Genomic DNA, 27,254 nt, shown 5'->3' with positions numbered 1-27,254 from the left:
ACCTTCAGTATTTATAATTAAATTATAAACTGGAGGACTGATCATATTCATTCAGCCTTCAACAAATAATTTGTTGGCATCTACCATATGGTAAGCACTGATTAAGGTGTTGAGGACATATTAGTGAACCAAATAGAGATTTATTTGCCCTCATTGAGTTTATATTCCAGTAGGGGAAACTAAGCGTTAAACAAAATAAATAAGTAAATTATAGTGTTCATTAGGAGATAAGTGCCATGGGGAAAAATAATGTAGAAAAAGGAAACAGGGAGTTTCTGGGGATAGATATGTGATTTTAAAGGCTGTCCTACAAAGAGAATTGTCTAGAGTTGGCAGTGACTTCACAGCAGGATAGCAACTGCCTCAGGAACCTAGGTGCCCCGTGAACTAGGCCAGCCCCACGTGCCAACTGAAGAAGCTGAAGTTCCATTCTTTTCTAAAAAATTAGGGTGCCCAGGCACCCAACTTTAGTTCTGAGACAAGAAGCTGGAGAAAAAGGGCAAATGCAAGGCAGGGCATGGGCTTATAAGCAGATGGAGATATTCCTGGAGCTCAGCAATATAAACCAGAATTGAAGCTCTAGGATATAGATCAGAAACCAGAGTAGAAGCTCTACGATATAGATCAGGAGGAGAAAGCCAGGATGGGTCTTAGGGGAAAAAAATGGAACCTCAGTTTCTGGGCTCCGTGAGCAGCCAAGCCACCAGACTTCAAGACTGGCCTGTTTGGTGTTTCCTTCTAGGGAGCAGAGATGCAAGGAGGAGAGGGATACTGAGGCTGGGAGCTCTGAATGACCTAAAAGGCAGAACCAGACCTCTGTTCAGGTCTCCAGAGGTTGTGATGAGGCTGCCTGTGGTTGCTTTGCTCAGTGGACAGAACAAATCTGCTCTCCTTTGAGTGCCATCCTCTGTGAACCAGCACATTACATACAGTCCAGAGCAAGACTCCTACTCCAGACTCTATAGGGTACTCTCATTATCAAGAGGAAAGTTAGTTAGTCATATGAGACTCTAGTGATCCTTCCCTGAGGGTCTTCCCAGCACCAGTGTTTAAAGACTGGACTCTGATGAAAGGAGCAAGTAGATGGCCACTTTCTTACACTTTGCAGATGAGCCAGTGCACATTCATGGCACGTCAGTGAACCTCTCTGCTATAAAGCCATTTCTCAACCTCAGCACTATTGACCTGTTGAGCCAGATCATTCTTTTCTGCATAGGGTGTTCAGTAGCATCCCTGGCTTCTATACACCAGATGTCAGTAGCACCCCTGACCCACTAGTGTCAATCAAAAATGCCTCTGAACACTGCAAAATGACCCCTGGAAGCAGGACCACCCTCAGTTTTAAAGATTTAGGAAGACAAGTATACTTCGGACTTTTGCTTCAAATGTTACGTGAATATTTTTGCTATGAAGATACTACACACATCACAAAATTAGGCACAGTGAGATACAAAAATACTGTCTGAATATTGGAAATGACTTCCAACAATCGATAAAGGGTGGTTTCAAAGCTTTCTATGTGAAAAGTAAAATTTGCAATATATGCAAATATCAAATCATATACTGCACACTTGAAACTAATGTTTGGGGAGCCTGGGTGGCTCAGGCAGCTAAGCGTCCAGCTTCAGCTTAGGTTATGATCTTGTGGTTCACGAGTTCAAGCCTCACATCTGGCTCTGTGCTGATAGCTTAGAGACTGGAGCCTGCTTCGGATTCTTTGTCTCCCTCTCTCTCTCTGCCCCTCCCCTGCTCGCTCTCTTCTCTCTCTCAAAAATAAATAAAACCTTCTCAAAATTAAAAGAAATTAATGTTCTATGTCAGTTATACCTCAATTAAAAAAGTGGTGCTTTGGAAACAATTTAAATGATTATATTAGAATGTGATAACAGTGATTAGGAAATGCGTCAAGCAGAGGGCAACAGCACCAGATCAGTAATCTGTCAGTTATCAACAGGACTTGATGCTTGTCAGTGGTGGGAATGGAGGGAATTCAAAGCACCAGCTTTGCTTTTGAAACACAAACATTGTCAGAAAGGGCAGAACTTGGGATCTGCTATTTAGAAGCCCTTCAGAATTTAATATACCCATTGTTAGATTCTTTGGTAGGTTAGGAATCTAGAATCTTCCCTCTCCATATTTAGTTTGTATCTAGGGCATACTTCCTAGATTTACCTGCATGCAACTTCTCCATTTTATTGTAGAATTCCACTGCCTCTGGCCAACTTTTAGGATCTTTGTCTCTCTCAAGCAGCATTTGGATCCACACTGCCTAGGGGAACTGAGAGGCAGATATTGAAAGGCCAGCAGGAGTCAGACATTTGAGAGAGAAAAACACTGAGGAACTGTCCCCAGAAAGGAGGACTAAAGAAGACACTCCAGTTGAGATGAAACTGTGTCATCAAGAAATGTAATTTTATGCTTTGGGGAAGTAGAGATGTGTTTGTTCTTTCATTTATAAAAATATTTAGGAGGAATGGTTCCTGTTGGTTACCCATCATTATTAAGTAATTATCCTTAACCTTCATCCATCATGATGAGTAGATATACTGCCAAATATAAGGTAGTTTTTAAAACCACCAGCTCATCATATTGTAAAAGGTACTTTATTAATACAGAGAATGAATAACACAAAGAGTCGACTATTTGATTGAGGTTGTTAGCATTATAGGGTCCTTGTCTCTTTCCTCTGTTTTAAAAATAACTTTATAACCAGTTTTATAATCAAGCCTGGGTGGCTCAGTCAATTAAGCATCCAACTGTGGCTCAGGTCTTGATCTCACGGTTTGTGAGTTTGAGCCCCGTGATGAGCGAGCCCAATTCTGATCTTCTGAACCCTCTCTCCTGCCCCTCCCCCACTTGCGTGCATGCTCGCTCTCTCTCTCTCTCTCTCTCTCTCTCTCTCTCTCTCTCTCTGTCTCTCTCAAAAATAAATCATTAAAAATAAAATAAAATATACTGAGGACATTTATTTCCCTCAGTTATAAAAATAGTAGTAACTAGTATCTATATCAAGCTCACGATTTACAAAATGTTTTTACAACTATTTCTGTGATTTGCATAATAACCCTGTGATATAAAGGAACTGAGGTCCAGACTAGTTGATTTAAATAAAATTATTCTTAGAATTAAAACCATGCCATTAAGACAAGTAGACTCCCATCAGCCTTTGGTGTTTTCATGAAATATGTAGGAAACAGAGACCACATGGATCTTGTTTTGTGAACACCTGAAATTAACTGTCCAAGGAACTGATGTATTCAATAGTGTCAGAAACTTCTTTCTGAAGCATAAGATATTTGATGTGTGTAGATCAATTTGCACTGATGGGTGTTATAATATATTAGAAAAAAAATTAGATTCATTGCCAAAGTGATAAAAAAAAAAAACTACCTCATTCAGTGATGACATATCCCAAGTATTTTATCATAATATTCTTGTTGGAAAATTGTTGCCTAAAATATTGAGGAATTCTTGTTCAGTTGTGACAAGTGCAATACATTTCATCGGGGGCATGTTCTAAATCCTTGCCTCTTCTCAGTGTGCATTTGCACGTGTGTGTGCATGTGTGTGTGGCCAAGCAAACAGGACTAAAAGTGTTGTTTTTCATGGCCTGATACCTACTCATATTTTAAAAAATTTTTTTTAATGTTTATTTATTTTTTTTGAGAGAGAGACAGAGACAGAATGGGAGTGGGTCAGGGGCAGAGAGAGAGGGAGACACAGAATCCGAAGCAGGCTCCAGGCTCTGAGCTGTCAGCACAGAGCCCGACACGGGGCTCGAACTCATGAGCTGTGGCCTACTCATATTTTTTTAGGTTTATGAAAATATAAGCTTAGAAGGTTATGATTAAGAGTATGGGGGGCACCTGGGTGGCTTGGTCGGTTGAGCATCTGACTTCGGCTCAGGTCATGATCTCACGGTCTGTGAGTTCGAGCCCCGTGTCGGGCTCTGTGCTGACAGCTTGGAGCCTGTTTCGGATTCTGTGTCTCCCTCTCTCTCTGCCCCTCCCCTGTTCATGCTCTGTCTCTCTCTGTCTCAAAAATAAATAAACGTTAAAAAAAAAAATTTTTTTAAAGAGTATGGATTTAGGGGCACCTGGGTGGCTCAGTTGATTAAGTGTCTGACTCTTGGTTTCGACTCAGATCATGATCTCACAGTTCCTGAGTTCGAACCCCACATCAGGCTCTGCACTGACAGTGTGGAACCTGCTTGGGATTCTCTCTCTCTCCCTTTCTCTCTGCCCCTCCCCCACTCACACTGTATCTCTCTCTCTCTCTCTCTCTCTCAAAATAAATAAATCAACTTAAAAAAAAAAAAGAGTGGATTTAGAGCCTTACTATTTAGTTTCTAATCCCAGCTCTTTTTTGGTCAAGTTAATTGACCTCTTTGTGAAATGTGGAGCTACTAACAGTGTCTACCTCATAGAGTTGTGGTGGCAACTGAGTGAACTATATTCTAAAGCATTTAGACCAATACCTAATGCACACTAAGCACACGGTATTAGCTATCCTTGTTACTGTCTTTATTGTTATTACCTAGTATCCATGGCACGCTTATTTAAACATCTCACCTGTGCAGTACATCCTTACAAGGAAATGGGATGAACATGGTAACAGATAAGTCTCTTCGTTGGGTAACTTTCAGTTTGAATAAAGCATATTAAACAGAAGACGCTTCAGGGCACCTGGGTGGCTCAGTCAGTTAAACATCCTACTGTTGATGTTGGCGCAGGTTGTGAGATCGAGCCCTTGGGTCAGGCTCCTCACTGGGCATGGAGCCTGCTTTAGATTCTCTCTCTTTGTCTCTCTCCGTCTCTCTCTCTCTCTGTCTGTCTGTCTCAAAAACGAAAAGACATTTCACCTTCTTTCTTTCCTTTTCCTAAAGAAATGGTTGTTTCCTGAGAGAATGGTCTTCACAGCGGAATTGAGAGCAACAGCTGACTGACTTTCTCCACTGAGATTTTCCACTAAGGAACTTGATGTGGCAAAAGTAAAAGCGAAAAGGAACTCTGTTCATTTCTTTGTATCTTGTATTCTATTTCCGATGGAGATTTGGTGGAAGATACGATCTAAAATTAAGAGTTGGTGATTGAATCAGAATGTGCACTGAGGAAATGGCCCATAAGAATTCCTTAGGTGTTCCCCTTCCACTGTCGAAAATGGCACTGACGAACCCATGCCACTGGCTCTACTTGTTCCTGTGGGATAAGCTTTTCATCCATTTCCCCACTAAACCAAAGGCTAGGAAGTGATTCGAGGGCGGTTTGCTTGTTGCTCAAGTGTCATAGTAGGAAAACTATCACAAAAGATTCACAAAGCTGGCACATTTTGAACATGAGACAATGTTCAAGCATTCTCAGTGTCACATAGCACAATAGTTTTTCCATCCTCTCTTTCACTGCATTGTTTTGCTAAACATAGACACAGGATCAGCCCTCTTTTAGAAATGTTAGATGAGAGGCTGAGAAGGGATGTTGACGGAGGAATGGGAGTCCCTCCCCTTTTCAGAGAGTACTGTGACCAACCTAACCCAGATAACTCGTTTTTATGTCGTTTTCAATATTCTTTTCTTTTTTTTTTGAAGTTCTATATTTTAGTTTCTCTGCATGAGAATAGGTAGGAGTCATGATTTCATGTGCCCCTGTGTTAATATTTAAACTGACAACCATTGCAACTTCTCAGGATCAGAAATGGGGACATTTCTCTCAAATACGTCTAAGTCTAAAACTATACCCAAGCTGGTCATGATTTCGGGATTCACAGGCCTCCCCGGCAGGAAGTCTCTCCTATGTATATAGCAGGGATCTCCATATTCCAATTTAAGGTTCTTTTTTCATTCTCGCTGCATCAAAAATGGAGAATCCTTTAATTTACAAATGATGACTTATGAGTTTCCCGACTCATGAGAACTTACATAGTCCCAGTTTTCAATTATTCTCTTTACTTGCTAAGTGGGACTATGCAGGATTTTGTGAAGTTTATAAAAAAGAGACATGGTCCCTACAGCTTACATGCCAAATGGTTTATTGTCAACCCTGTGTTCTGTGTTCAGTAGAATCAAGGATGTGAGACGACAATGTGAGTTAGATAATTTGGACAAGTTCCTATGCTTTTTATCCTCTTCTATTGTTGCTGTGAGGATTCTTTAGCAGTTCATGAATTGATCCACAAATATGTATGAAATGTTTACTATGTGCCACATTTGATACTAGGTACTTAGTGTGCAGTGTTAAAGTAGAGGTGGTCAGTGCTCTGAGAGAGCTTGTATATTCTACAATTCTAATGAGAGATGTAGACATTACTGAATAGTCACTAATGTAAAATTCCTACAAGTCTCGAATAGAAATATTTTTTCTAAGACCCCATGAGTATGTGATTGTTTCTTTCTCCCTATTCACTCTTTTTCTTTAACTTTTATTTATTTCTGAGAGAGAGAGAACATGCAAGCAAGCATGAGGCGGGGGGGAGGGGGGGGAGTGGGCATAGTGGGCATAGAGACAAGGAGACAGAGGATCCTAAGAGGACCCTGTGCTGACAGCAGAGAGCCCAACACAGGGCCGAGAACATGACCTGAGCTGAAGTTGGACACTTAACCTACTGAGCCACACAGGCACCCTTCCCTATTTGGTCATTTTTGTTGTTTATTTATTTATTTTGAGAGAGAGAGAGAGAGGCAGAGAGAGAATCCCAAGCAAGCTCCACGCTGTCAGCACAGAGCCCAGCATGGGGCTCGATCTCACGAACTGTGAGATCATGACAGAGCCAAGATCAAGAGTCACACACTTAACTGCCTGAGCCAGCCAGGCACCTCTCGCCCTATTCACTTTTAAGTGAGGCAAGTCCTATGCACAGTATTCATCAACAGAATTGTGGCTTGCTCTTGGCCTGCTCTCCGGAACGACAGCTTGCCAGCCGGTTGGTGTGCACAGCTTCAGTCCAGTTCCCAGTCAGCAGGCTTTCTACTGGAGCTCCTCGGCTCCAGTGAACTGGCATCTCCTTGTGCCCCCACTACTGTAAAGATGAGAAGCACACAAAACCACAGGACCCCGCAGGCCCTGCTCTCTAGAGCCCGTCTGGGTGTGTTCCTCCTAGAAGACACTACTGCCCGTGCTTCTGCCACTTCCCACCGAGTTGCTGTCCATGACTATGTTTCTGAATACATTCAGGAGAGTGAAGAAGGAGAGGAGAGAGTTTCAGATAAATTCAAAGAGCAGACCTCATCCAGTGGAGTGACTGCAGCCCTATTTCTGAGCAATCTAAAGCCTGAATCTGAGTCAGTGGCCAGATGGTAGGACAGAAAGGAATTCTCGCCCTAGGTTTTCTCCCCTGATCTCTGTTTTCTAAGGAGAAGCTTGAGTTTTTCATGAAGTAAAATTGTGTGTGTGTGTGTGTGTGTGTGTGAGAGAGAGAGAGAGAGAGAGAGCGAGAGAGAGAGAGAGCGAGACAGAGACAGAGAGTAAACTCACTCCATGTCACTTACTGACAATGGAAATCCCTTGCTGATTCTCCCTTTGGGCTGACATTATGAGTTTCCATCTTTTTTCACAAGCCCCATGTATACTTTAGTAGACAATTGAGAGATGCTCCACCAGAGGCTGTCAGCTAGGTGCCATATTAAACTGTAAATTACACATTTATAATTGAATATAGAACAGTTGGCCTTCAATTTAGAAGCCCCACCTCTAAAGGTCACAGGATCTTTGTGGCTAAAAGGAATGTAGTCTTTCCCTCACCCACCAGCCCCTACTCACCCCGTTCCCAGCCTACTATCTGGGGCTAGGTTTCCTAATGAAGGGCACCTGTGTGAAAAGCAATAGCATCCTCCTTCATACCACGGAGTCCGGTTATGCATTTTCTCAGTTCTTTGTTTGGAAGGCCTAATGGTATCCTGGTATGAGTCCTGTTTTTCCAGCATGCCAATTATCTGTGGCTTTGGTGGTTCTCCTCATGCACATTTCCTGGTTACGTCACTGTTTTTCTACGTTCATGGTTGAGTGAAAGGGTAGAATACTGTAATGATTCCATAGTAGGGACCAGGTCCCAGAATTTGACCTCCATGTCCCAAATTACTAGTGATCAAAGACCCTAATTTGTCCATAGACAGACTGAGATCAGATGGACCCAGATAGAATCCTGAGGAAAAAAATAAGGACTTTTTAATACTTTCATTTTCCTCGTTCTTTATCCTTGGGCTTGCCTGATGGGTGTCATATTTACACCACAATGAAGAGGCCAGGGCACTTGGGTGGCTCAGTTGGTTAAGCATCCAACCCTTAGTTTCAGCTCAAGTCACGATCTCATGGTTCTGAGTTGGAGCCCCACGTTGGGCTCTGTGCTGACAGTGTGCAGCATGCTTGGAATTCTCTCTCTTCCTCTCTCTCTGCCCCTCCCCTACTCGCGCTGTCTGTGTCTCTCTCAAAATAAATAAATAAACTTTAAAAAACAAACAACAAAGAAGAGGCATGCGTAGGTTTCCTTAGCTGATCTATGGCATCCTGACAAGGACCACAGACATCATAATCAATCTCTTTGTCCTAATTTCAGGCCCTCCTAGCCTCTTGGTCCTGTCGGCATTCTAATGCCTGTCATCCCTTAGGGATGTGGGAATTTACAACTGCTTACCCCACCCCACACCAGAACGTATGAGTCTTGTGAGGAGGCCCTTGGGCTCCACAAATTTGATCTTCTGCCGTTGCTAATGCAGGTACCCTCGTCTGATACCATGCTGGGTGTGAAGCTTCTCTAAAAGGCTTGCAGCTCCTGAGCTACACCCTGAGAGGGATAGGACACACTTCAAATGGATTTCCAGAAATCATTCTGGAGATGTCTGTTGCCCTGACCCTGGGTTTGTCAGCCAGCGTGAGGCAGGGAGCATGGGAGTGCCTCTTCACTCCTTCAGCCTCCTTGTGTGGCATCCTCAGCCACATCCCCCCCCCCCCAAAGGGTGACTCTCAGTCTTCCCATCCAAGCCTTTTTGGAATTCCAAACAAAGCAACAACAATAACAAGTGTCTCAAGCACACAGCTCTGGCAAATCAAAAGCACTTTACTTTTAGGCTATTGTGTCAGCTTATAAATTCATTCATAAATGCAATCAGCTCCCCTGAAGCAAGGAACACTACTGGGAGCAGATTCATAAGATAAATAGAACCCACTAGGGAGGGTTATAGGAATGAAAAATGTATCTGTTAATATTTCAAAAATACGACCTCACTTAAAGAATTTTTTTGACACCAAGGTAGGTTCTATAGACATTTTAAAAACATCCCCTTCAAATCATACGTTACAATACAGAGACCATAAATGGTATTCCGCCTGACCCTGAGGACAAAAGGAGCTATTGTTAGCTTCTGAGGCTTGTAAAATACACACAAGTAGCTCAGGGTTAAGGGCAATGGCTGGAGTGTCTTACAAAAGCCCCGTGTGATAGGACATTGTCTGTGAATCGCTGCTTCAGGTTCTGCCGCCCTTTGTTGGCATGGCCTGTGACATTCAGGTGGCCTGTGACAGTGCCCTTCTGAAGCTAGATCAAATGCACCAGAATGAAATGTTTGGAAAGCAGATGCTTGTTAAGCCATTAGGAGAAGCAGAGATGATGCCTAAGGAGGCAAAGAAGAGGGAAAGCAACTTTCTGCAAAATATCACAGGACAATAAATAGGAGAGCTGCCCATCACAGAATCACCATGGACCACAGGGCTGGCATTTCAGACACCCATCCTAGGAGCCTAGAAATCCTGTCTCAGAAAGAACAAACCCACCCTAATTGGAAGCACTTCTGACAAATAAAATGCCAGAGGAAAGTGCTGTCACTTGTCCTTTTTCAAATCATAAATTACCCTGGTTTCCTGGAAAAGTATGCCCAGACAGACTTATTGCCCCTTGAAAAAGCCAGAGACCTGGTCTTTAAGAATCTTGCTTAAAGGTGTAAAAAAAAAAAATCTCTAACCATTCAGACTTCCTGAACCTGGGGGGAAAATTGCCACGAATGATCAATGATTGCCTACTCTCAGAGGTCAGACCCTCTGAGAGTGAGCTGGCTGAAGCTATTAAAGGAGCCAGTTCTCATTGTGATGAAGCACATCCTGGCAAAGCCACAAAAAAGAAAATTATAGCAATCAATACAGATCAAAATGAAAACCGGATGAAGGTTTCAGCCAAACTTGTCTTCACTTCTGCTATAATGGATCAACTTTTCAGTGCTGATGTCAGCACAATTTGCAGATGGAGGACATTGAATATGGGAGTCAAAGCTGGGTAGAAATTTAGCTGAAACTGTAGCAGATCCTTGACATTTACAAGGGTTAATGCTGACTCTCACACTTGCCAACTTCTCCCATAATTGAGCTGCATTTGGGAAGTCTTTATCCTTTCAAGTAACTTGCATGTACCTCGGCTCTGCACAGCCCCCTTTGGTATTTTTAACAGACAATAGTCCACTGATAATCTATAGCTGTACTGTGTAGGCTTTGAAAGAGTTCACAGTGAAGCTTCCTATCAAGAATTCTGCTCTAGGGGCGCCTGGGTGGCACAGTCGGTTAAGCATCCGACTTCGGCCAGGTCACGATCTCGCGGTCCGTGAGTTCGAGCCCCGCGTCAGGCTCTGGGCTGATGGCTCGGAGCCTGGAGCCTGTTTCCGACTCTGTGTCTCCCTGTCTCTCTGCCCCTCCCCCGTTCATGCTCTGTTTCTCTCTGTCCCAAAAATAAATTTAAAAACGTTGAAAAAAAAAATTTTTTTTAAAAGAATTCTGCTCTACCATGTTCAATCTTATTGGGACTAATCCCGTGGAATTTGCCAGAGGACAGATAAAATCCAGGAAATACAGCCTACCCACAGGATTCTCAGCCAAACAGCAAAGTCAGTGTGGCAGAAAGAATAATGCCCTCCTCTCCCAAAATGTCCATATCCTGATCCCTGGAAACTGTGGATTTGTTACCTTATATGACAAACGACAATTTACAGGTGTGATTAAACTCAGGCTTTTGAGTTGAGGAGATTATCCTGGGTTGGACAGGTGGACCCAATGTAATCAAAAGTCCTTATAAGAGGGAGGCAGGCAGGAGGGGTGTCTGGGTGGTTCAGTCAGTTAAGCGTCCTGTTTTTGGTTTCAGCTCAGGTCGTGATCTCACAGTTCGTGGGTTTGAGCCTCACGCTGGGCTTTGTGCCTACAGCACGGAGCCCGCTTGGAAATCTCTCTCTGTGTGTCCCTTCCTTGCGTGCTCTCTTTCTCTCTCTCTCTCACTCACTATCTCTCTCTCAAGATAACTTTTAAAAAAGGCGGGGGGTGGGGGAGGCAGGAAACTCTGAGTCAAAGAAAATGTGACAATGGAAGCAGAGGTCATAGTGACATAATTGCTAGAAGGGGGTCACAGATAAGGAATGTAAAACAGCTTAGAATCTGGAAAAGGCAAGAAATGAATTCTACCCTCAAGCTTCCAGAAGGAACACTGTTGATTTCACCCAGGGAAACCTACCTCTAGAACTCTAAGAAGATACACTTGTGTTGTTTTAAGCTACTCTGTTTGTGGTAACTTTTTTTTTTAATTTTTTTTTCAATGTTTTTTATTTATTTTTGGGACAGAGAGACACAGAGCATGAACGGGGGAGGGGCAGAGAGAGAGGGAGACACAGAACTGGAAACAGGCTCCAGGCTCCGAGCTGTCAGCACAGAGCCCGACGCGGGGCTCGAACTCACAGACGCGAGATCGTGACCTGGCTGAAGTCGGCCGCTTAACCGACTGCGCCACCCAGGCGCCCCTGTTTGTGGTAACTTTTTACAGCAGCTGTATGAAACCGATACAGTCACCAGCATTTTTCTGTAACACTCTCCCTTTCTTATTTTCTCTGCCCAACTGTCAAATGAAACATCCAATTCAATCGAGGTTTCTGGAATGACGTTTTTTATCTTTAAGGATAACTCCCTAACAACCTCATTCACTTCAGCCGCCATGATGTCATAAATACCCCTCCTCAGTATTTGCGTTTCCAAACATGAGCAGGCAGAATATATTTTCTACTGGAAAAAAAAAAAAAAAAAACTGATGTTGAGTAGCTACTTGACGCCAAAGGGAGTATTTTGTACCTATCCTATTTAATCTTGCCCCCCAAGAGGTATCCCTCCCCCTGACCATTTTGTGACTGAGGGTACCAAGGTTCAGAGAAGGCGAATAACTTCTGTGAATGTCAGCAACGCTGGGTCTGGATGGAGCCCAAATCTGTATGATTCCCCAAATCCAGTCCTTCCCATTAGAACATGCTGCTTCTGGTTTATACAAAATGGTAAAATGCTAACTGCAGAATATCTGCATCAATTTGAATGGAATGATTTGGGAAGCAGGCACCACTCCCTGCAAAGATAAAGGTTGGGGAGACAATTTGGCGAGATCATTTTTGGTAGGTTCTGATGAACTCTCACTGCTATGTTTTCCTCTCAGGGACAAAACCAACCGACGGTGCACCTCACCATTGCTAATCGTTTCAAATCTCCTTGTAGGGGTATTTGCCTTCGGACTTTTTGCTACTGACATTTTTGTAAACGCCGGACAGGTGGTCACGGGGCACCTAACCCCGTACTTCCTGACAGTGTGCAAGCCGAACTACACCAGTACAGACTGCCGAGCACACCACCAGTTCATAAACAATGGCAACATTTGTACCGGGGACATGGAAGTGATAGAAAAGGCTCGGAGGTCCTTTCCCTCCAAACATGCCGCTCTGAGCATTTATTCCGCCTTATATGCCACGGTGAGTAGCCCAGTCTTGCCGGCACTCCCAAGATGAGTTGTCGGCTGGGATACATGTCTCTCTGCCCTCCTCACCTTCATTTTTTTTGTCACAGTCACTTAGAGTGATTTTTAAAGTCCTGTTACAACATGTTTCTCCTGCATAGCACCATACCGTTGCCTCCCCCCCCGCCCCCGCCCCAACACCCCAGGGTAACATACCGAGCTGCCAGAGGATATTGATTTGGGAATGTGGATAATCTCTTAGCCAAATCTTCCCATTTTACAGATGCAGAAACTGAGCCCCAGAGAAATAGGTGAGAACCCACAGTTAGACCTGGGACCCAGGCTTCTGGCACCCTGTCGGGGATCCTCCCACTGCTCACAACAGCACTCTTTGCCAAAGTTTCACCGGTTCCAGGACAGCATACATTTCTCACACCTGCCTGCAAGTTTGCAGGTGTGGGCGTTAATGTGAATGGCTGCGTGGGTAGTGCAACAGACCCGGGATAAAAACACAGCTTTTCTCTGCTCCTCCCGACACTCTTCTTCACCGTTTACCCAGAGCAGAAGGGTGATCCTACCAGATCCCCAACACCCGAAAGTTCACTTGTCCCTGCTCCCCAAATCCTACAGGCTTTGACTGCCCCCACTGGGGTACAGTGTTCTCTCTACATTGTTTGCTTTCGTCACAGAGAAAACCTAAAGTGGGTCCCACATCTTAAAATACAGGAAGAAACCATGCTGTCCCTTTTACTTTCCTACTCTTTAATTGCATCCATTTTGGAAATGACTTCATCTCCCCTTTCTCTGGCCTATGCTTCCTTAGAAACAAGAGCACAGAAATAGAGGGATCAGCTCAAAGGCAGATATCCTATGCATTTCCCTGGGGAAGAACAACTATTGGTCAAAAACACATCTTTTCCTTACTTGAACTTTATGTTCCAGGTAGGACTAGTCTAGTGAGTCTCAATGGAAGGGAAGGAGAAGGCAGAGGAAAGACCCCTTTGAAATAATCCATTCTTCCCAGAGGTTCTGAGCAAGACTCGTCCCCACCCCCCAGGAGAGCATGTTCCCACCCCCTCAAGTGAGGGTAACTGCACTCTCTGCTGAGAGTCTGCCTCCAGTTGAAGGGCGTCCCTGCCAGCACCTGGATGCCTACATTCAGGGTGGAAAGAAGGGGACTGACTACACGTCTGGTCTACTCAGTACAGCGTCAAGTAAACTGCTGAATATTCTCCTTAAAACGATGGCTCCTTGGCATCACATTCACAAGATCACATCTATAGGATGAATTTGTCAACCACCAATTACCCAAAATTAGTCTTCCTAGTTATTCCTTTTAAATCTGCTCTTTAATGAATAGAGAAAAAATGACTTCAGCTGCCCCATGTTAGGAAACATGCACATAGATAATATAGAAGCCTCAAACAGATCAATCAAACCTTGCTTTATGATAGGTAGATAGATAGATAGATAGGCAGGCCGACCATGTATTCTTTAAACAAAGAAAATCCTCTCAGGCATTTGGCATGTTCTCCAACTTTCAAAATCTCCATTTGTTCTAAATTATCTACAGCCTAAGTTCTATGAAGCAATGTACTCTTGAACCCTTTTCCTACCCATATTTATCGAACTCAAGCCACGGAGGTGTGAAATTTGTAGGACACCGTTATAAAAATAAATCTGTCATAATAATCTATTGTCTCATCAAATGAGATACAAATTTCTTTTGAGAAAAAAGAAGTCTGCTTAGAATAGCAGATGTTTTCAAGGATTCAGATATAATCCAATTCAAATCATGCCCCACAGACTATAATCAGATAAACCGTGATACAAGACTCCAATTGTGTGAACACTTTTTGAGCCCCTGTTATGTGTGAAGTGCTTTCAGAAATTACTCAAGAAAGATCTCCTAAGGACTAGTTAATACCATGAAGAATACTAACCCTAAGCCCCTGTTCTTATAGTTTGTAATCTTATAGGAAAGATTGATAAAGGGTATAATTAAAAAATAACATAAAAAGATAAAATAGTAGAGTTAAATATATCTAGTGTAGATGTTAAGTAACATTTCCTATACAGCCCCAGAATGGTGTAATGTGCTCTAATTTGTGTAACTGATCAAACCATACTTTCATAGGTCATCTATTACATGTGATAGAGAATTCCATCTTCTGTATTCACACCACTGTTGAAACATCATTCTACAAAAGTAAAAGTTTCCATTGTAACATTGTAAAATGCATCCACTGAACCTGTATGTGCTCAGGCCATACAAACACACTGTAGACTGTAGGTATTAGCATACTATTTCTCAGAGTTGCAAATTTATTTATCGGTTCTAAAGAAATGATGGGATGGATCAGTAATGCCCTCTAGTGGTTTCTTATAACCATTGCACAGGTGATCGAACCGTGTTTACTTCTTTGAAAGAGGCTCTAGGCCACCAGACACACATTTGATAACTGAGCCGATGAAACTTTAAGAGTGTTGCCAAGCCCCTCACAATAGATAAGAACAGCCCACATCTCAGGTGCCATAAATTACATCATCCTTTCCTCAGGTCAGGAACTCCTTTCCCAACCTTTTGGATGTCGGGGAACCCATAGAAAAGTTCGACATTTTAAAACACATAGTTCAATAATTTCAAACACGACTAGAGTAGGGGCACCTGGGTGGCTCAGTAGGTTAAGCCTCCAACTTCGGCTCAGGTCATGATCTTGCAGTTAATGAGTTCCAGCCTCACTCAGACTCACTCGTGCTGTCAGCACAGTGCCCACTTCAGATCCTCTGTCCCCTTCTCTCTGCCCCTCCCGGCTCGCACTGTCTCTCTCAGAAAGAAATAAAACATTTTTTAAAAATGTAAACACCAGAGTAAATGAATGCAGAGAGCCGATCACAGCTGTTCCAAGGAATGTGAGAATTTAGCACAACTGAAACCTGTTTGTGACACACCCATCTGGAAGTTCTAATGCAGCCAATCAACTAACCAGTCAATGCTTTTGTGTTTGTTGCTCACAAGTGTGAAGAATCAGCTAGAACTCTGGGAGACACCAAAAGTAAAATGTATTAGCCACTCACCTACCTGGCCTTCTCTTTCATAAAATTCATTCTCACAGAAGTTCTTTGGTATCTGAGATTCTATGTGGGTTTCCTTATACTCCAAGTGATTCTTTAATTTGTTGCATAAAACTTGCACACTCTGATGTTCATTATGCGGTCACTCTGCATCGCTATTTCTGTTTACGGGCCCACTAGAACACAAAACATGATTAGGAGACAGCCATCCATTGTTCTTGCTGCACTGGTTTCCTACCCAAATTCTTTCCTACCTGACTTAGTGGAATTGTTCAACTAGTCAGTGTGGCCACTTGGGCGCGGCCCCTGTTGCATGTGCTGGTGCATGTCTGTGCATGTATGTGTTTGCACCGCACAAGGAGGCTGCCTGTCACTTGCTGGTCTCTGTCCTGTTCCAGATGTACATCACAAGCACAATCAAGACAAAGAGCAGTCGGCTGGCTAAACCAGTGCTGTGCCTCGGGACCCTCTGCACAGCCTTCCTGACAGGCCTTAATCGGGTCTCTGAGTATCGGAACCACTGCTCCGACGTGATTGCGGGCTTCATCCTGGGCACTGCTGTAGCCCTGTTTCTGGTAGGTTAGCTTCCCTCTTTCTACCTTTTTCCCTCTTGTGCCCTCTGCAAGGCTGTCAGGTTAGCCAGACTTCACAGTGTAAGTCCGTGTTCCTCCTGCCCCAGCCTTGTGAGTTGCAACTCTCTTCCAAGTATTATGCATCCTTTTGCTACAAAAATGACTTCTAAAGCACCCTTTCTTTCAGAAATCTGACTGCATGTTCCCCCAAGGGGTCAGAAAGACGAATGCCTGTGGAGGATGGCTTGCTCTGCTTCCTTCAACACTGGGCTGTGGACTGGGGTCCAGCAGACTAGTAATTTGGTGTACCTTCAAAGCAGTGTTCTTTATTTTATTTTTAAAGCAATGTTCTTTAAATATCTGTTCAGAATGTATTGAGAGCAGAAACTAAGGAGGGAAGAACAGAAAACAAAGAGCCTGGGTGGAAGCAGACAGCCCCTTCTCCCGCATCCTCAGAAACTCTGCTCTGGCCCAGACTTGCATATCCCACTCTGCAGTATGAAAACACTCCTCTAGCCACTCCCAGGCTTTTTAGAAGGCTTCTGCTCTCACCTACACTTGGCTCTCAGACAGCTTATTTCCACTATAAGTGGCTTCTCAACCACATATAATAATCTTTCTGGAGAAGAGTTTTGGCTGATTTAGTTTTCTCCGTATCTTTACTTTTCTGATGATTTTAGTTCCTCAAATAGCTGGGGGCCTCACCACCTGCTCACCTAGGAAATCTCTTAATCTTAGTTGGACTGGAAGAGAAGAGGCTAATTTTTACTTTTGTCTTTTTACAGTTTTATTGAACTATAATAGGCAGATAATAGATGCCACATGAAGTGTACAATTTGATAAATTTTGACATACATATATCTTTCTCTCCCTCATCCATTCCCCTCATTCCCAAGAAACCACTGATCTCTCCAACACTCTATATTAGTTTGCCTTTTCTAGGATTTCATATGAATGGAACTATATAGTGTATATTCATTTTCTTGGCCGTCTTTCACCTGACATGATTATTTTGAGATCCATCCATTGTAGCATGTATCAATAATTCATTTATCTTTCTTGCTGTGTAGTATTTTATCACAAGGGCGGCATACCACAGAGGTACAATTTGTAAATACTCTTCAGGGATTTAAAGTATACCTGGAAGGATTTACAGTAAATCACTGGGCCTGGAGAGTCCTATGTTGTGCATGAAATGAATCCCCTAATAATATTCAGCAAGCTTCCCCTAAAAGACAATAGCCATCACTGTCCGGATGTCCCTCCTCCCATTCTGCCTATCCTGGTCCAAAGCACCCATAGAGACTGGCATTATACATAGATGATTCTTCCTTGTCCTAGCCTTCCTCCTTGCCCTTTCCAACACACTAAATACACCTATGCCTCTCCTAACTTCTAACTCAGAGTTTCCAACATTTTTACCTGCTGAGATACAGGAAATGCTCCCAGTTGCTCAAAACACTGATCTCCCCATGGAGATGGGGAAGCTCCATTTTAATTCAAAATTATTTTAAATGGATCCAGGCTTTCTTTCTAAAGTTAAAGATGAAGGACTTCAATGCAAATTGTGTGAAGCTGCAGGAAAAGCGGTGCTGAATGATCCTGAGATGTTGATCTCTCATAGGAGATATTTCCCAATGATTGCGATTGCTTTTAAAAGAGTTTGGAAAGGGCACGGGTGACCTCAAGAGAAAAGAGGGTTTTCAAAGACAGATCAATAGTCCATCAGTGAAAGCTTAGGCTCAAAAGCCAAAAAATTTTGCTGTCCATCAGTCCCGGGACCAACATCCCCAGCTAGAGACAAAGAACAGTACAGACTGTCCCGAGGTATTTCGTGAGGTCTTTATGGGATGAAATCTGTGAAATCCTTTGCATTTTCTAAGGCCACATGTACAAATTCTGCCTTACTATTAAACTTCCTTTCTCTCACTAACTTTCAGCCCTGTTTCCTACCGCTTAGTTATTTGCTCTGTTCTTGCCTTCCCAGTTGATGGCAAATGTCCAATTTTGTTTTCCACAAATGGTCTTTATGTAAGACCCAGAACTGTTGCTGAATTACCCTGGCAGAGACAGACCCCATGCTCTTCCTGTTGTCTGCATGTGCACATGTACACACCTCACATGCACACACACTGAGCTTGGAAATGGGAGGGGAAAGACGTCTTCGAAGAGACTGGAAGCCTCCCAAAGTGGAGACTTGGACAGGAAGACAGGAAGAGAAGAGTCTGAGACCAGGAGCATACTTTAGAGCACATATGCATTATTGTGAAGATTAAAGCAGCCGGGGCAGGGGTTGGTGATTAGTTGAGCAATTACTACGTGCCCTAATCTGTATATACACCAAATCATGTGCTCGTAGGACAACCCTAACACTATTCTTATCCTCATTTTACAGATGAAGAAAATGGGGCTCAAAGATAAATAACTTACTCAATGGCCACCCAGCCAATAAGCTATAAATCTGACCTGGGTCTTTCCAACTTCAGAGTTCCTATGTTTCCCAGTTCCCCCATTTCCTGAATCGAGGAGGTTTAAGCAGAGCTGGAGAGTGAGGTGGAAGAAAGCCAAATAGAGAATATTTATATAAATGTTCTGCAGGGTTTGAAGAGTGACAGGAAAGATTCAAAGATACTGGGTATAGAAACAATGATGCAGAACAATGAAGACAGTGGAAAAAGACGGATAAACTCTACGAGGGCAAAAGAAGCAGAGAAGATGGTAAAAACAAATAAAAGTGAGCAGTCGTTTAGAGGGAAAGTATTTTCATGGAAGCAATAAAGGAAAAGTGCCACGATTTTGAGTTATTTAATCTCAAGCAAACAGTAGTCACATAATTTAGGGAGGGTCCTCTTAGGAGTGAAAGACTCGTCAGCATGGATCGTTTGCTATATGGTTGGCGCTTGTTAAGAGGCAAAAGAATAGAGTGGTATGATTAAGGGGCTGTGGAGTTGAAATCTCTGTGTGACCTTGGGCAAGTTATCTAACTTCTCTGTACCTCCTTACCCAAGTTGAATATAATAGTCCCTCCCTTGTAAGATTGCTGAGTGGGTTAAATGAAGGAAGGTGAAATCCTCAGGACCATGCCAGACACAGCGTGGCCCTCAATAAATTATGCTGCTGTTATAAGATGATTTACATTCGTTGTGTCTTTTAATCATTTCAGATCTGTGAGATAGGTGTTGTTATTTCCATTCACAGGTGAGGAAACAGGCTTAGTGGGGTGGATTGATTACCACTGGCCATGTGGGTATCAGTCAGATGCTTCATCAGCCCCTAGACATGTTCAGTAGACACCCTAAACTATGCCCAAGGTCTTTGCATGGCCCCTATGACCCACTGGCTCAAAAGAAAACAGTCACTATGGCAGCGATATTCTAGGGGGAAAGGCCTGCCATCCTCAGAGGTGACCAGGCATAGATAGCTATAGTCTGACTCCAGTCTTTTTTCCCCTCATCCTGCAGGGAATGTGTGTGGTCCATAACTTTAAAGGAACACAAGGATCTCCTTCCAAATCCAAACCCGAGGATCCCCGTGGAGTGCCCCTAATGGCTTTCCCAAGGATAGAAAGCCCTCTGGAAACCTTAAGCGCACAGGTACAGTAAAGTGGTTTTAGAAAACCAAACCCACAGGCTCAAGGCCTGTTATCTTGGGAGGTCAGCTAATCCATTCCTCTACTGGAAGCAGGATACCACTGAATCCACTCAACACTAATCAAATCTGAGGTAAAGGCTTCAAGAACTTCAATCTTCTCTCAATAGTCCTGTATTTATTCTGGGGCGTGGGAATCATGAATCCTCAGGAAGTTCTTAGTAATGTCTAACTTAAACCCCAGCTGCTTTAAGACGCCTTGACCTACTATGCAATACCACATTTATAAAATTTGGACCAATTATGTGGGAGGCCAATCTGGTTTAGTGACTAGGACAATATTTAGAAAGAGAGGTTTTGTTACATTCAACAATAGATGTAAGCTGGAAGCACATTAAAAAAAACAAACATTAAAAAGGTTACTAAGTGTCCTTTTGGATCTATTTTGATGACCACAATCAAAAACTTTTTTTTTTACTTAGTTTTTGAGACAGAGAGAGACAGAGCATGAACGGGGGAGGGGCAGAGAGAGAGGGAGACACAGAATCTGAAGCAGGCTCCAGGCTCTGAGCTGTCGGCACAGAGCCCGACGCGGGGCTTGAACTCACAGACTGTGAGATCATGACCTGAGCCGAAGTCTGACGCTCAACCGACTGAGCCACCCAGGCGCCCCCACAATCAAAAACTTCTAATGCAACCATACTCACTTATTTACATCAGGGCCTTGGTTCATGTCAGAGATACAGAAAATGATTAGCTGCACAGTCCTTGTCCTCGAAGAACTCACAGATAATCAGGAAGATGGATATAAACGAGTAGTCATAATATGGCATACTGAATCAGAGGTTCCCAAGGTGCTTTGTGAATCCAAGTGAAGAAGTGTATTCTGTCTGAGAAGACAGGAAATGCCATGCAGAAGATTCGCCAAGTGAAAGCAGCCTTGAGAGATAGTATCAAACACTTGTTTTTGCCTGGGACAGTTGCTAGGTGCTTTACAACTACATTCTTACTTGAACAAAAACCTATTGAATCGATAGGAAAGTCCCACTGCACAGATTAAAAAATAGGAATATGGGGGTGCCTGGTGGGCTCAGTCAGTCAACCGTCCAACTTCAGCTCAGGTCATGATCTCACGGTTCGTGGGTTCAAGCCCCACTTTGGGCTCTGTGCTGACAGCTCAGAGCTTGGAGCCTGCTTCGGATTCCGTGTCTCCCTCGCTCTCTCTCTGCCCCTTCCCCTGCTCGCACTCTCTCTCTCTCTCTCTCTCTCTCTCCTTCAAAAATAAATAAACGTTAAAAAAAATTTAATAGGAATATGAAGATAGCGATGTTCACCGAACTTGCCTGAGGCCACGTAGCTAGCAAGCAGGAGGGCTGAGATGAGTGGTTCTCTAAGCAGAGAAGGAGATAACCAATAACAAAACAGGGTTCTACTGTCAGGCCAGGCTGAGTCCCACTAAAATGTTTTCCTGTAATAATCTATTCATCTTGAAATCGTGTTTATGTTTACATCCTTACAAAACCATTTTCATAGATAGTACAAGGGAAAAGCAAATCACTTCCCACTGGAATTATCAATATAGTATAAAATAATATTTTCCCTTATTAAAGATTATTAACTATCCAGTATCTGAGATGAACTCTCCTATTTCTTTTCACATTTAGTGAAGTCTTTCTAATTTTACTAACAAGAAAAACAAAACACTAAAGCTATTTCCATCTTGGAAAAACTAGGGCTCTCCATTAAACCCAGAGCCGAGTATTTTGTTTGTTTTTCCCCCAACCTGTATTAAGGTGAACGTTTTGACTTGATTTAATTAAGAAGTAACATACTAAGGGGCACCTGAGTGGCTCAGTCAGTTGAGCGTCGACTTCAGCTCAGGTCATGATCTCACAGCTTGTGGGTTCGAGCCCCGCATCAGGCTCTGTGCTGACTGCTTGCTCAGAGCCTAGAGCCTGCTTCAGATTCTGTGTCTCCTTCTCTCTCTGCCCCTCCCCCGCTCACGCTTTGTCTCACTCTGTTTCTCAAAAATAAATAAATGTAAAAAAAAAAAAAGTAACATACTAAAAAATCTATTGCTGGTTTATTTATATACAGCCTATCGATGCAGGTTGAGTGATAAAGGAGCTAAATCATGATCCCTTGTAATGAAATGGTGAGATAGACTTTCTCTGGTCTTCCCTATCTAATTATGTTTCTGTACCTGATAAGATCAGAGTGGTTTCCTCTACTTTTGAGGTGAAGCAACTGAAGACAAAGGTGAGTTTTAAAAGCAAACAAATACCTACTGAGTTCCACAAACATGGGAGTCTCTGTGTTCTTTTAAATGCTCTCTACTTTGCCTTGAACGTCCCAGTTTAAGGACATCAACTTTGGACCCCATCCTTCTGCCAAACACCGCTCAAGCACTACCTTCTGTTGGAAGCCTTCTCCAGACTTCTCTCTCTCTTCTCCCTCAGGATCATTGGTAGTGACCACAGAGGTCATAGAGACATCTAGGTCGTATTTGGGGGGATTCCACTTACATTGAAATATGAAGTGCCAAACAGAATTTCAAAATCTGCTCTTCCACAAGATAGAATGAAAGATTATCTTTAAAATATATACTATGATTCACTACCAGCAGGAGTTGAACTTCCTTCAATCTGCCCATGTATCTTTGTTTCCATGTGTATCGTTCCATCTGGATACAACGGGGCCATTTCTGAATAACAGGCTTGGGCCTAAGGACCTCATGGACCATTGTGTGATTGTCCTGCAAAATTAATGCCAATAATGCCCCTTCATATCTGCCTCTGCCAAGAGCTTGGAGACCTTGAGGATCTGAACCCTATGAACCATATCTTATTTACTCTCCATATTTCCTGGCATTCACGAGGCATGAAATGAATGTTTGACAGGGGCAGAGGCAAGCCAGAAACAAAACCTGAACTAGAGACTTTAGACAAAAGCAAGAACCAAAAATCAGACACTAGTCACTATCTGAACCCCCACACAAGATAAATTAAGAAACAGTGAACAGGACTTCTGCAGGCTAGTCAAAGAGAAGCTACAGGACGCTGGTTAGAAAGTTGACTTCTCAAGTGATGCCTTCCACACCAACTATAGAAGACTCAAGTAACAAAGCATCCACCTTTATTTAAAATGTTTTCATGTGTGCAGTTAGGATGATTATACCCTTTACTTGTTGGGTCAAGAAAAGAAAATTAGCATTTATTGCAAGCCATCACATTCAGTCCTCACAATAATCCCCTACAATTGTTATAATTAATTCCATTTTGTAGGTAAGTTAAGTAAAACACAAAGATTTTAAGAAACATGCCCAAGGTCACCCAGTTAAAATTAAAACAGACCCATCTAATTCCAAAGGCCCCGCCTGCTGTACTATACCATAGGGCCTGGCATTTCATTCAAGAGAAATTCCATTCTGAAGTCTGCAATTTAGCATTAAATGGAAACATGTGGTAAGGGATACTGTATTTGAACTGAGCTACAGTTCTTCCAAAAGAAATCTGCCCTGTGGTTTCTCCTGTGGGCAAGGACTCCCTAGTCAACTCCAACAGCTGTGCTTGCTATTAGAAGCTGACTCCTTTGTAATATCTGGGATAGAACCATCTTCCCAGGGAGAAGATCTTTTGGAATCTGAGAGAAAATAGGAACTTCTCTTCAGAGCATGCATTCATACGTGCGAAATCTATCCCACTGTTCAAAAGACCTCAAGGAGTTGGGGCGCCTAGGTGTCTCAGTCAGCTGAGTGTCCGACTTCGACTCAGGTCAGGATCTCGCAGTTTGTGAGTTCGAGCCCTGCGTCGGGCTCTGTGCTGACAACTCAGAGCCTGGAGCCTGTTTCAGATTCTGTGTCTCCCTCTCTTTCTGCCCCTTCCCCGCTCATGCTCTGTCTCTGTCTCTCAAAAATGAATAAATGTTTAAAAAAAAAAAAAAAGACCTCAAGGAGAAGACTGTCTGGCTGGAGAGGGGACCTGGGGTCCCTCCTTTCCTTCCTCTTGAGACACCTTTCCCTTTTACCACATGGAGTTACAGGGCTTTTTATTCCTTTCTGAAAATCAACTCAAATTTGAATATTTGTCTTCCGTGATTCCTTTAGCATAGTTGATTAAGACAGGGTTCATTTTCTAAAATCTTTCCCAAGTACTAAATAAAAACCAAAAAGTAAGTAATTATAGAATCCAAACAAAACAAAAATGGTCAGGTTTCCAAAGCATAATTTTGTGGTCCTGTAGAGTTCTTGTAATCTCATAGACACCCTGTTCTAGGATCCCACAGAGTTATTGTGACCCTAAGGAGACCAGCTTGGAGCTGTGCTCTGCTTCTCCACGCCCTTGGTGTTGAGCAACTGTGCACTTGTCAAACACAGTTTATATTAACAAAAGGAAGTTAGAAATGAAACAATTGTATGACCTCACTCTGGGTGTGGTGTAAAGTCTCTCAATGTCTCCAGATTTGGGAAGAAGGGGAGACCTTTTTTTCTTTAGCAGAAAAAGAATCTAATGGGTGCTGAGACCCAGGTGCCTAGAACCTTACCCCAGGAGGTTCTAATCCAACAATCATGAGGTAAAAGAGTATTTATAGTTCAGAAAATATTCCCAGAGGAATTCTAAGGGCCCCCTTGATTTGAAACTAGTGGTATTGTAGACCTCATATCATAAATAGAAGACAAGACTTGGAAAGTTAAAGAAGTCTGCCCAAAGCCACCCATTTAGTTATCCTAGCCTATTGAATTACTTTACCTTTTATTGCTTACTCTGAAATGGAATCTTATAAACATGTAAATTAACAAAGCATTGACCCAACATTTTTTTTTTTCAAAAAGGAAGCATATTATAAAAGTGAAGACATAAAGGAAAAGTCATTTTTTACATTATGGCAAGAAATGCATCAAGCTCTAGTTTTCACAAACATGACAGATAAAAAGTACATTGAAAAACAAAATACTTAGTTTCTAAAATTTGTAGTCAAGCTCTCAAGAATATATGAATCTCTAGTATTTTAAACATAAACAGGAATCAAGAAACCAATAATAATCAGATCTAAAGCCACAGTTTCCTAAGTCATTTCCCAACCCCATGGACTGGGGGGTTTAAGTTCAAACAAAAGAGGAAATGTTGGGACCTGTATGTAGAAGTTATGTAAACAAGAGGTAGGGGTTATATAAATAAGCCATAAATGCTCAAATTGATAGAATTACGAGGAAAAGGGGACAAAGCTGCAATCATAGTATGGATTGTAAGACATTTCTCTCTAATTAATAAGCAAATAAAATATAGTGAAAATATAGATGATTAGTAAGATCTAATGTGCATTACATACAATCCTCAAAACATATGAAACATTATGAAAATAAATCACCTAAAAGTCTCAAGAAATTGTAAAGGACCAATATCACACAGGTTACATTCTTTAGGAAAAAAATAGATATCTATACCTAAAACAACCCTGTACATTTGAAAATATTAAACTCATTTCTTTATAGCTCATGACTCAAAGAATAAATCATACAGAAAATTTTCAAAAATCAAAACCGTTTGATATTAAAACACCACATTAAAAATGTGGAATGCAGCTGAAGTTACTTTGAGATCCTTAAATGTTTCTATTAAAATATGATTAAGTATGATACAAGACAACTTTATAGAGACCAAGTTTAGGTGCAGAAATTATTTTATTTGTGGTTGAAAAATCAGGGAAGATTTAATAGAAACAGTGATAATTTGTGAGGCCCTGGAAAAGCATTTCAGGGAGAGGGAACAGCCTGTATGAAGTCAGGAGACAAGAGAGCAAGGGCACAGCCAGGGAAGAGTGAGTGTGCACGAGTCAATCAGCCCGAATCTGAGATTACACCTGCTTGTCTTTACAGAATCACTCTGCCTCCATGACCGAAGTCACCTGAGACAGCTGATGTGTCACAAGCCGTTTTTTTTATCACCCTCCAATTCGATACTTCAAGACACACAGTTACTTGATGTCAAACTGTGAAGACAAGTATTATGTTTATCTAGTTAGAAGCTAATGTTTTGTACATTTTTTTGTATGAGGAAGTGATGTAGCTTGCCCTGATTTTTTTTGTCAGCTTTAATATATTTATGCCAGAATTTTACACCAACAAAATTTTCTTCTTGTTCCAGTGCGCATTGAAGAACCACATTGATTCAATGATTGATGTTGTTTTGTGATATTTGTACACAGACCTTCTTTTCTCAGTTTTATAGGCACAGAAATAAAATTAATGTAACAATTCACCTTACCCCTTTATTACTGCACTTGCTGCCTCCTCCAGAGCTTTTAAATTTTAATGAAAATTAACTTTTGAGTTGCAGGGAGGGCAATGTTGGTTAATGGTAAATCTCAAAATCAATTTGGCAGAAAGAAACATTCCTTTCACAAAGAACTTGTGAACTTCTTGTCTCTTAACCTGTTTTGTATTCTAAGTTAAAGTACTATATTAGTGAAGTCACTTACTTACATAAAAAAGTGGCAGAGACTCCTGGATTTGAGGGGTATTGGGGTTATATGTTCTCTCCTAGATAAAGTCTTCTCCCATCTAAAAAAAAAACTCAAGATCTTTCTGGAATCATGTCCTTGCATTGGGAGGTAACACTGCAGACCTGTTTCCAAAAAGCAACCAGTACCAGTCCCCCCTGTCAACTCAACAGTTTTGTATATCATATTGTATGGACTTTCTATGAAAATGAATATTTTACAGTTTGCACAGTATTATTTTACAGAAAGGGTATCGGAGCATCTACAACCTAGAGCCGCAGAGCAACAGCTTGGCTTTGTGGCTTTTAATTGTTCTAGAATTTTAACTGCATCTCATTTTTCTAGCATGGTAATAACTAACGTGTAACTCCTTTCAGAGAAGGAACTCCCTTGTCTGGACCTATCAGAATGTTTTCTTGACACTTTCATGTTGGCTCTTCTTAGCTTTTTTTTTTTGTACTTTTTTTTTTTTTTTTTTTTTTTTTTTTCTAAAGAGAAGAAAAAAAAGTTATCACAAAATGTACTCCGGCTCCTGTCGTTTGTTTTAAGCTTCATCCCCTGGGTATTTGAAGGGCCACAATGAAGTGAACCCGACACATGTTTACACTTTTTAGTTCCATGCCTGCTGAGATCAGTGCCAGCAGAGGCATGACTGGTAGGCCTTTTCGTGGGGGAGTATGTGAGCGAGTGTGAGTGGAGGTGGGTGCGACTGGGGATGTGGAGGCAACATTTTAAAATTCTTGCAATTGTTAGGACACTTGGAAACACAACCTGGATGTGAAAACCTTGGTTTTC

General features: G+C 42.2%; 1 protein-coding gene across 5 annotated transcripts in view; it reads left to right on the top strand.

Annotated features, from left to right (window-relative positions):
* The window catches only part of PLPPR1 (phospholipid phosphatase related 1), a 327,119-nt gene extending 300,896 nt beyond the window's left edge, over positions 1–26,223 (top strand). For all 5 annotated transcript variants that reach the window (XM_058694746.1, XM_058694744.1, XM_058694747.1 and 2 more), the window contains 4 exons: positions 12,492–12,742; positions 16,200–16,376; positions 19,835–19,966; positions 25,837–26,223. In XM_058694746.1, coding sequence (XP_058550729.1) covers positions 12,492–12,742; positions 16,200–16,376; positions 19,835–19,966; positions 25,837–25,869 — 593 coding nt within the window. In that variant the 3' untranslated portion in view covers positions 25,870–26,223. The remainder of the gene's footprint in view (positions 1–12,491; positions 12,743–16,199; positions 16,377–19,834; positions 19,967–25,836) is intronic.
* The last annotated feature ends 1,031 nt before the right edge of the window (positions 26,224–27,254 follow it).

This window comes from Neofelis nebulosa, chromosome 12 (assembly GCF_028018385.1).
Source record: "Neofelis nebulosa isolate mNeoNeb1 chromosome 12, mNeoNeb1.pri, whole genome shotgun sequence".
NCBI classification, from domain to species: Eukaryota; Metazoa; Chordata; class Mammalia; order Carnivora; family Felidae; genus Neofelis; species Neofelis nebulosa.
The sequence above is the reverse complement of the archived record's forward strand: the minus strand, read 5'-3'. Positions and strand labels throughout refer to the sequence as shown.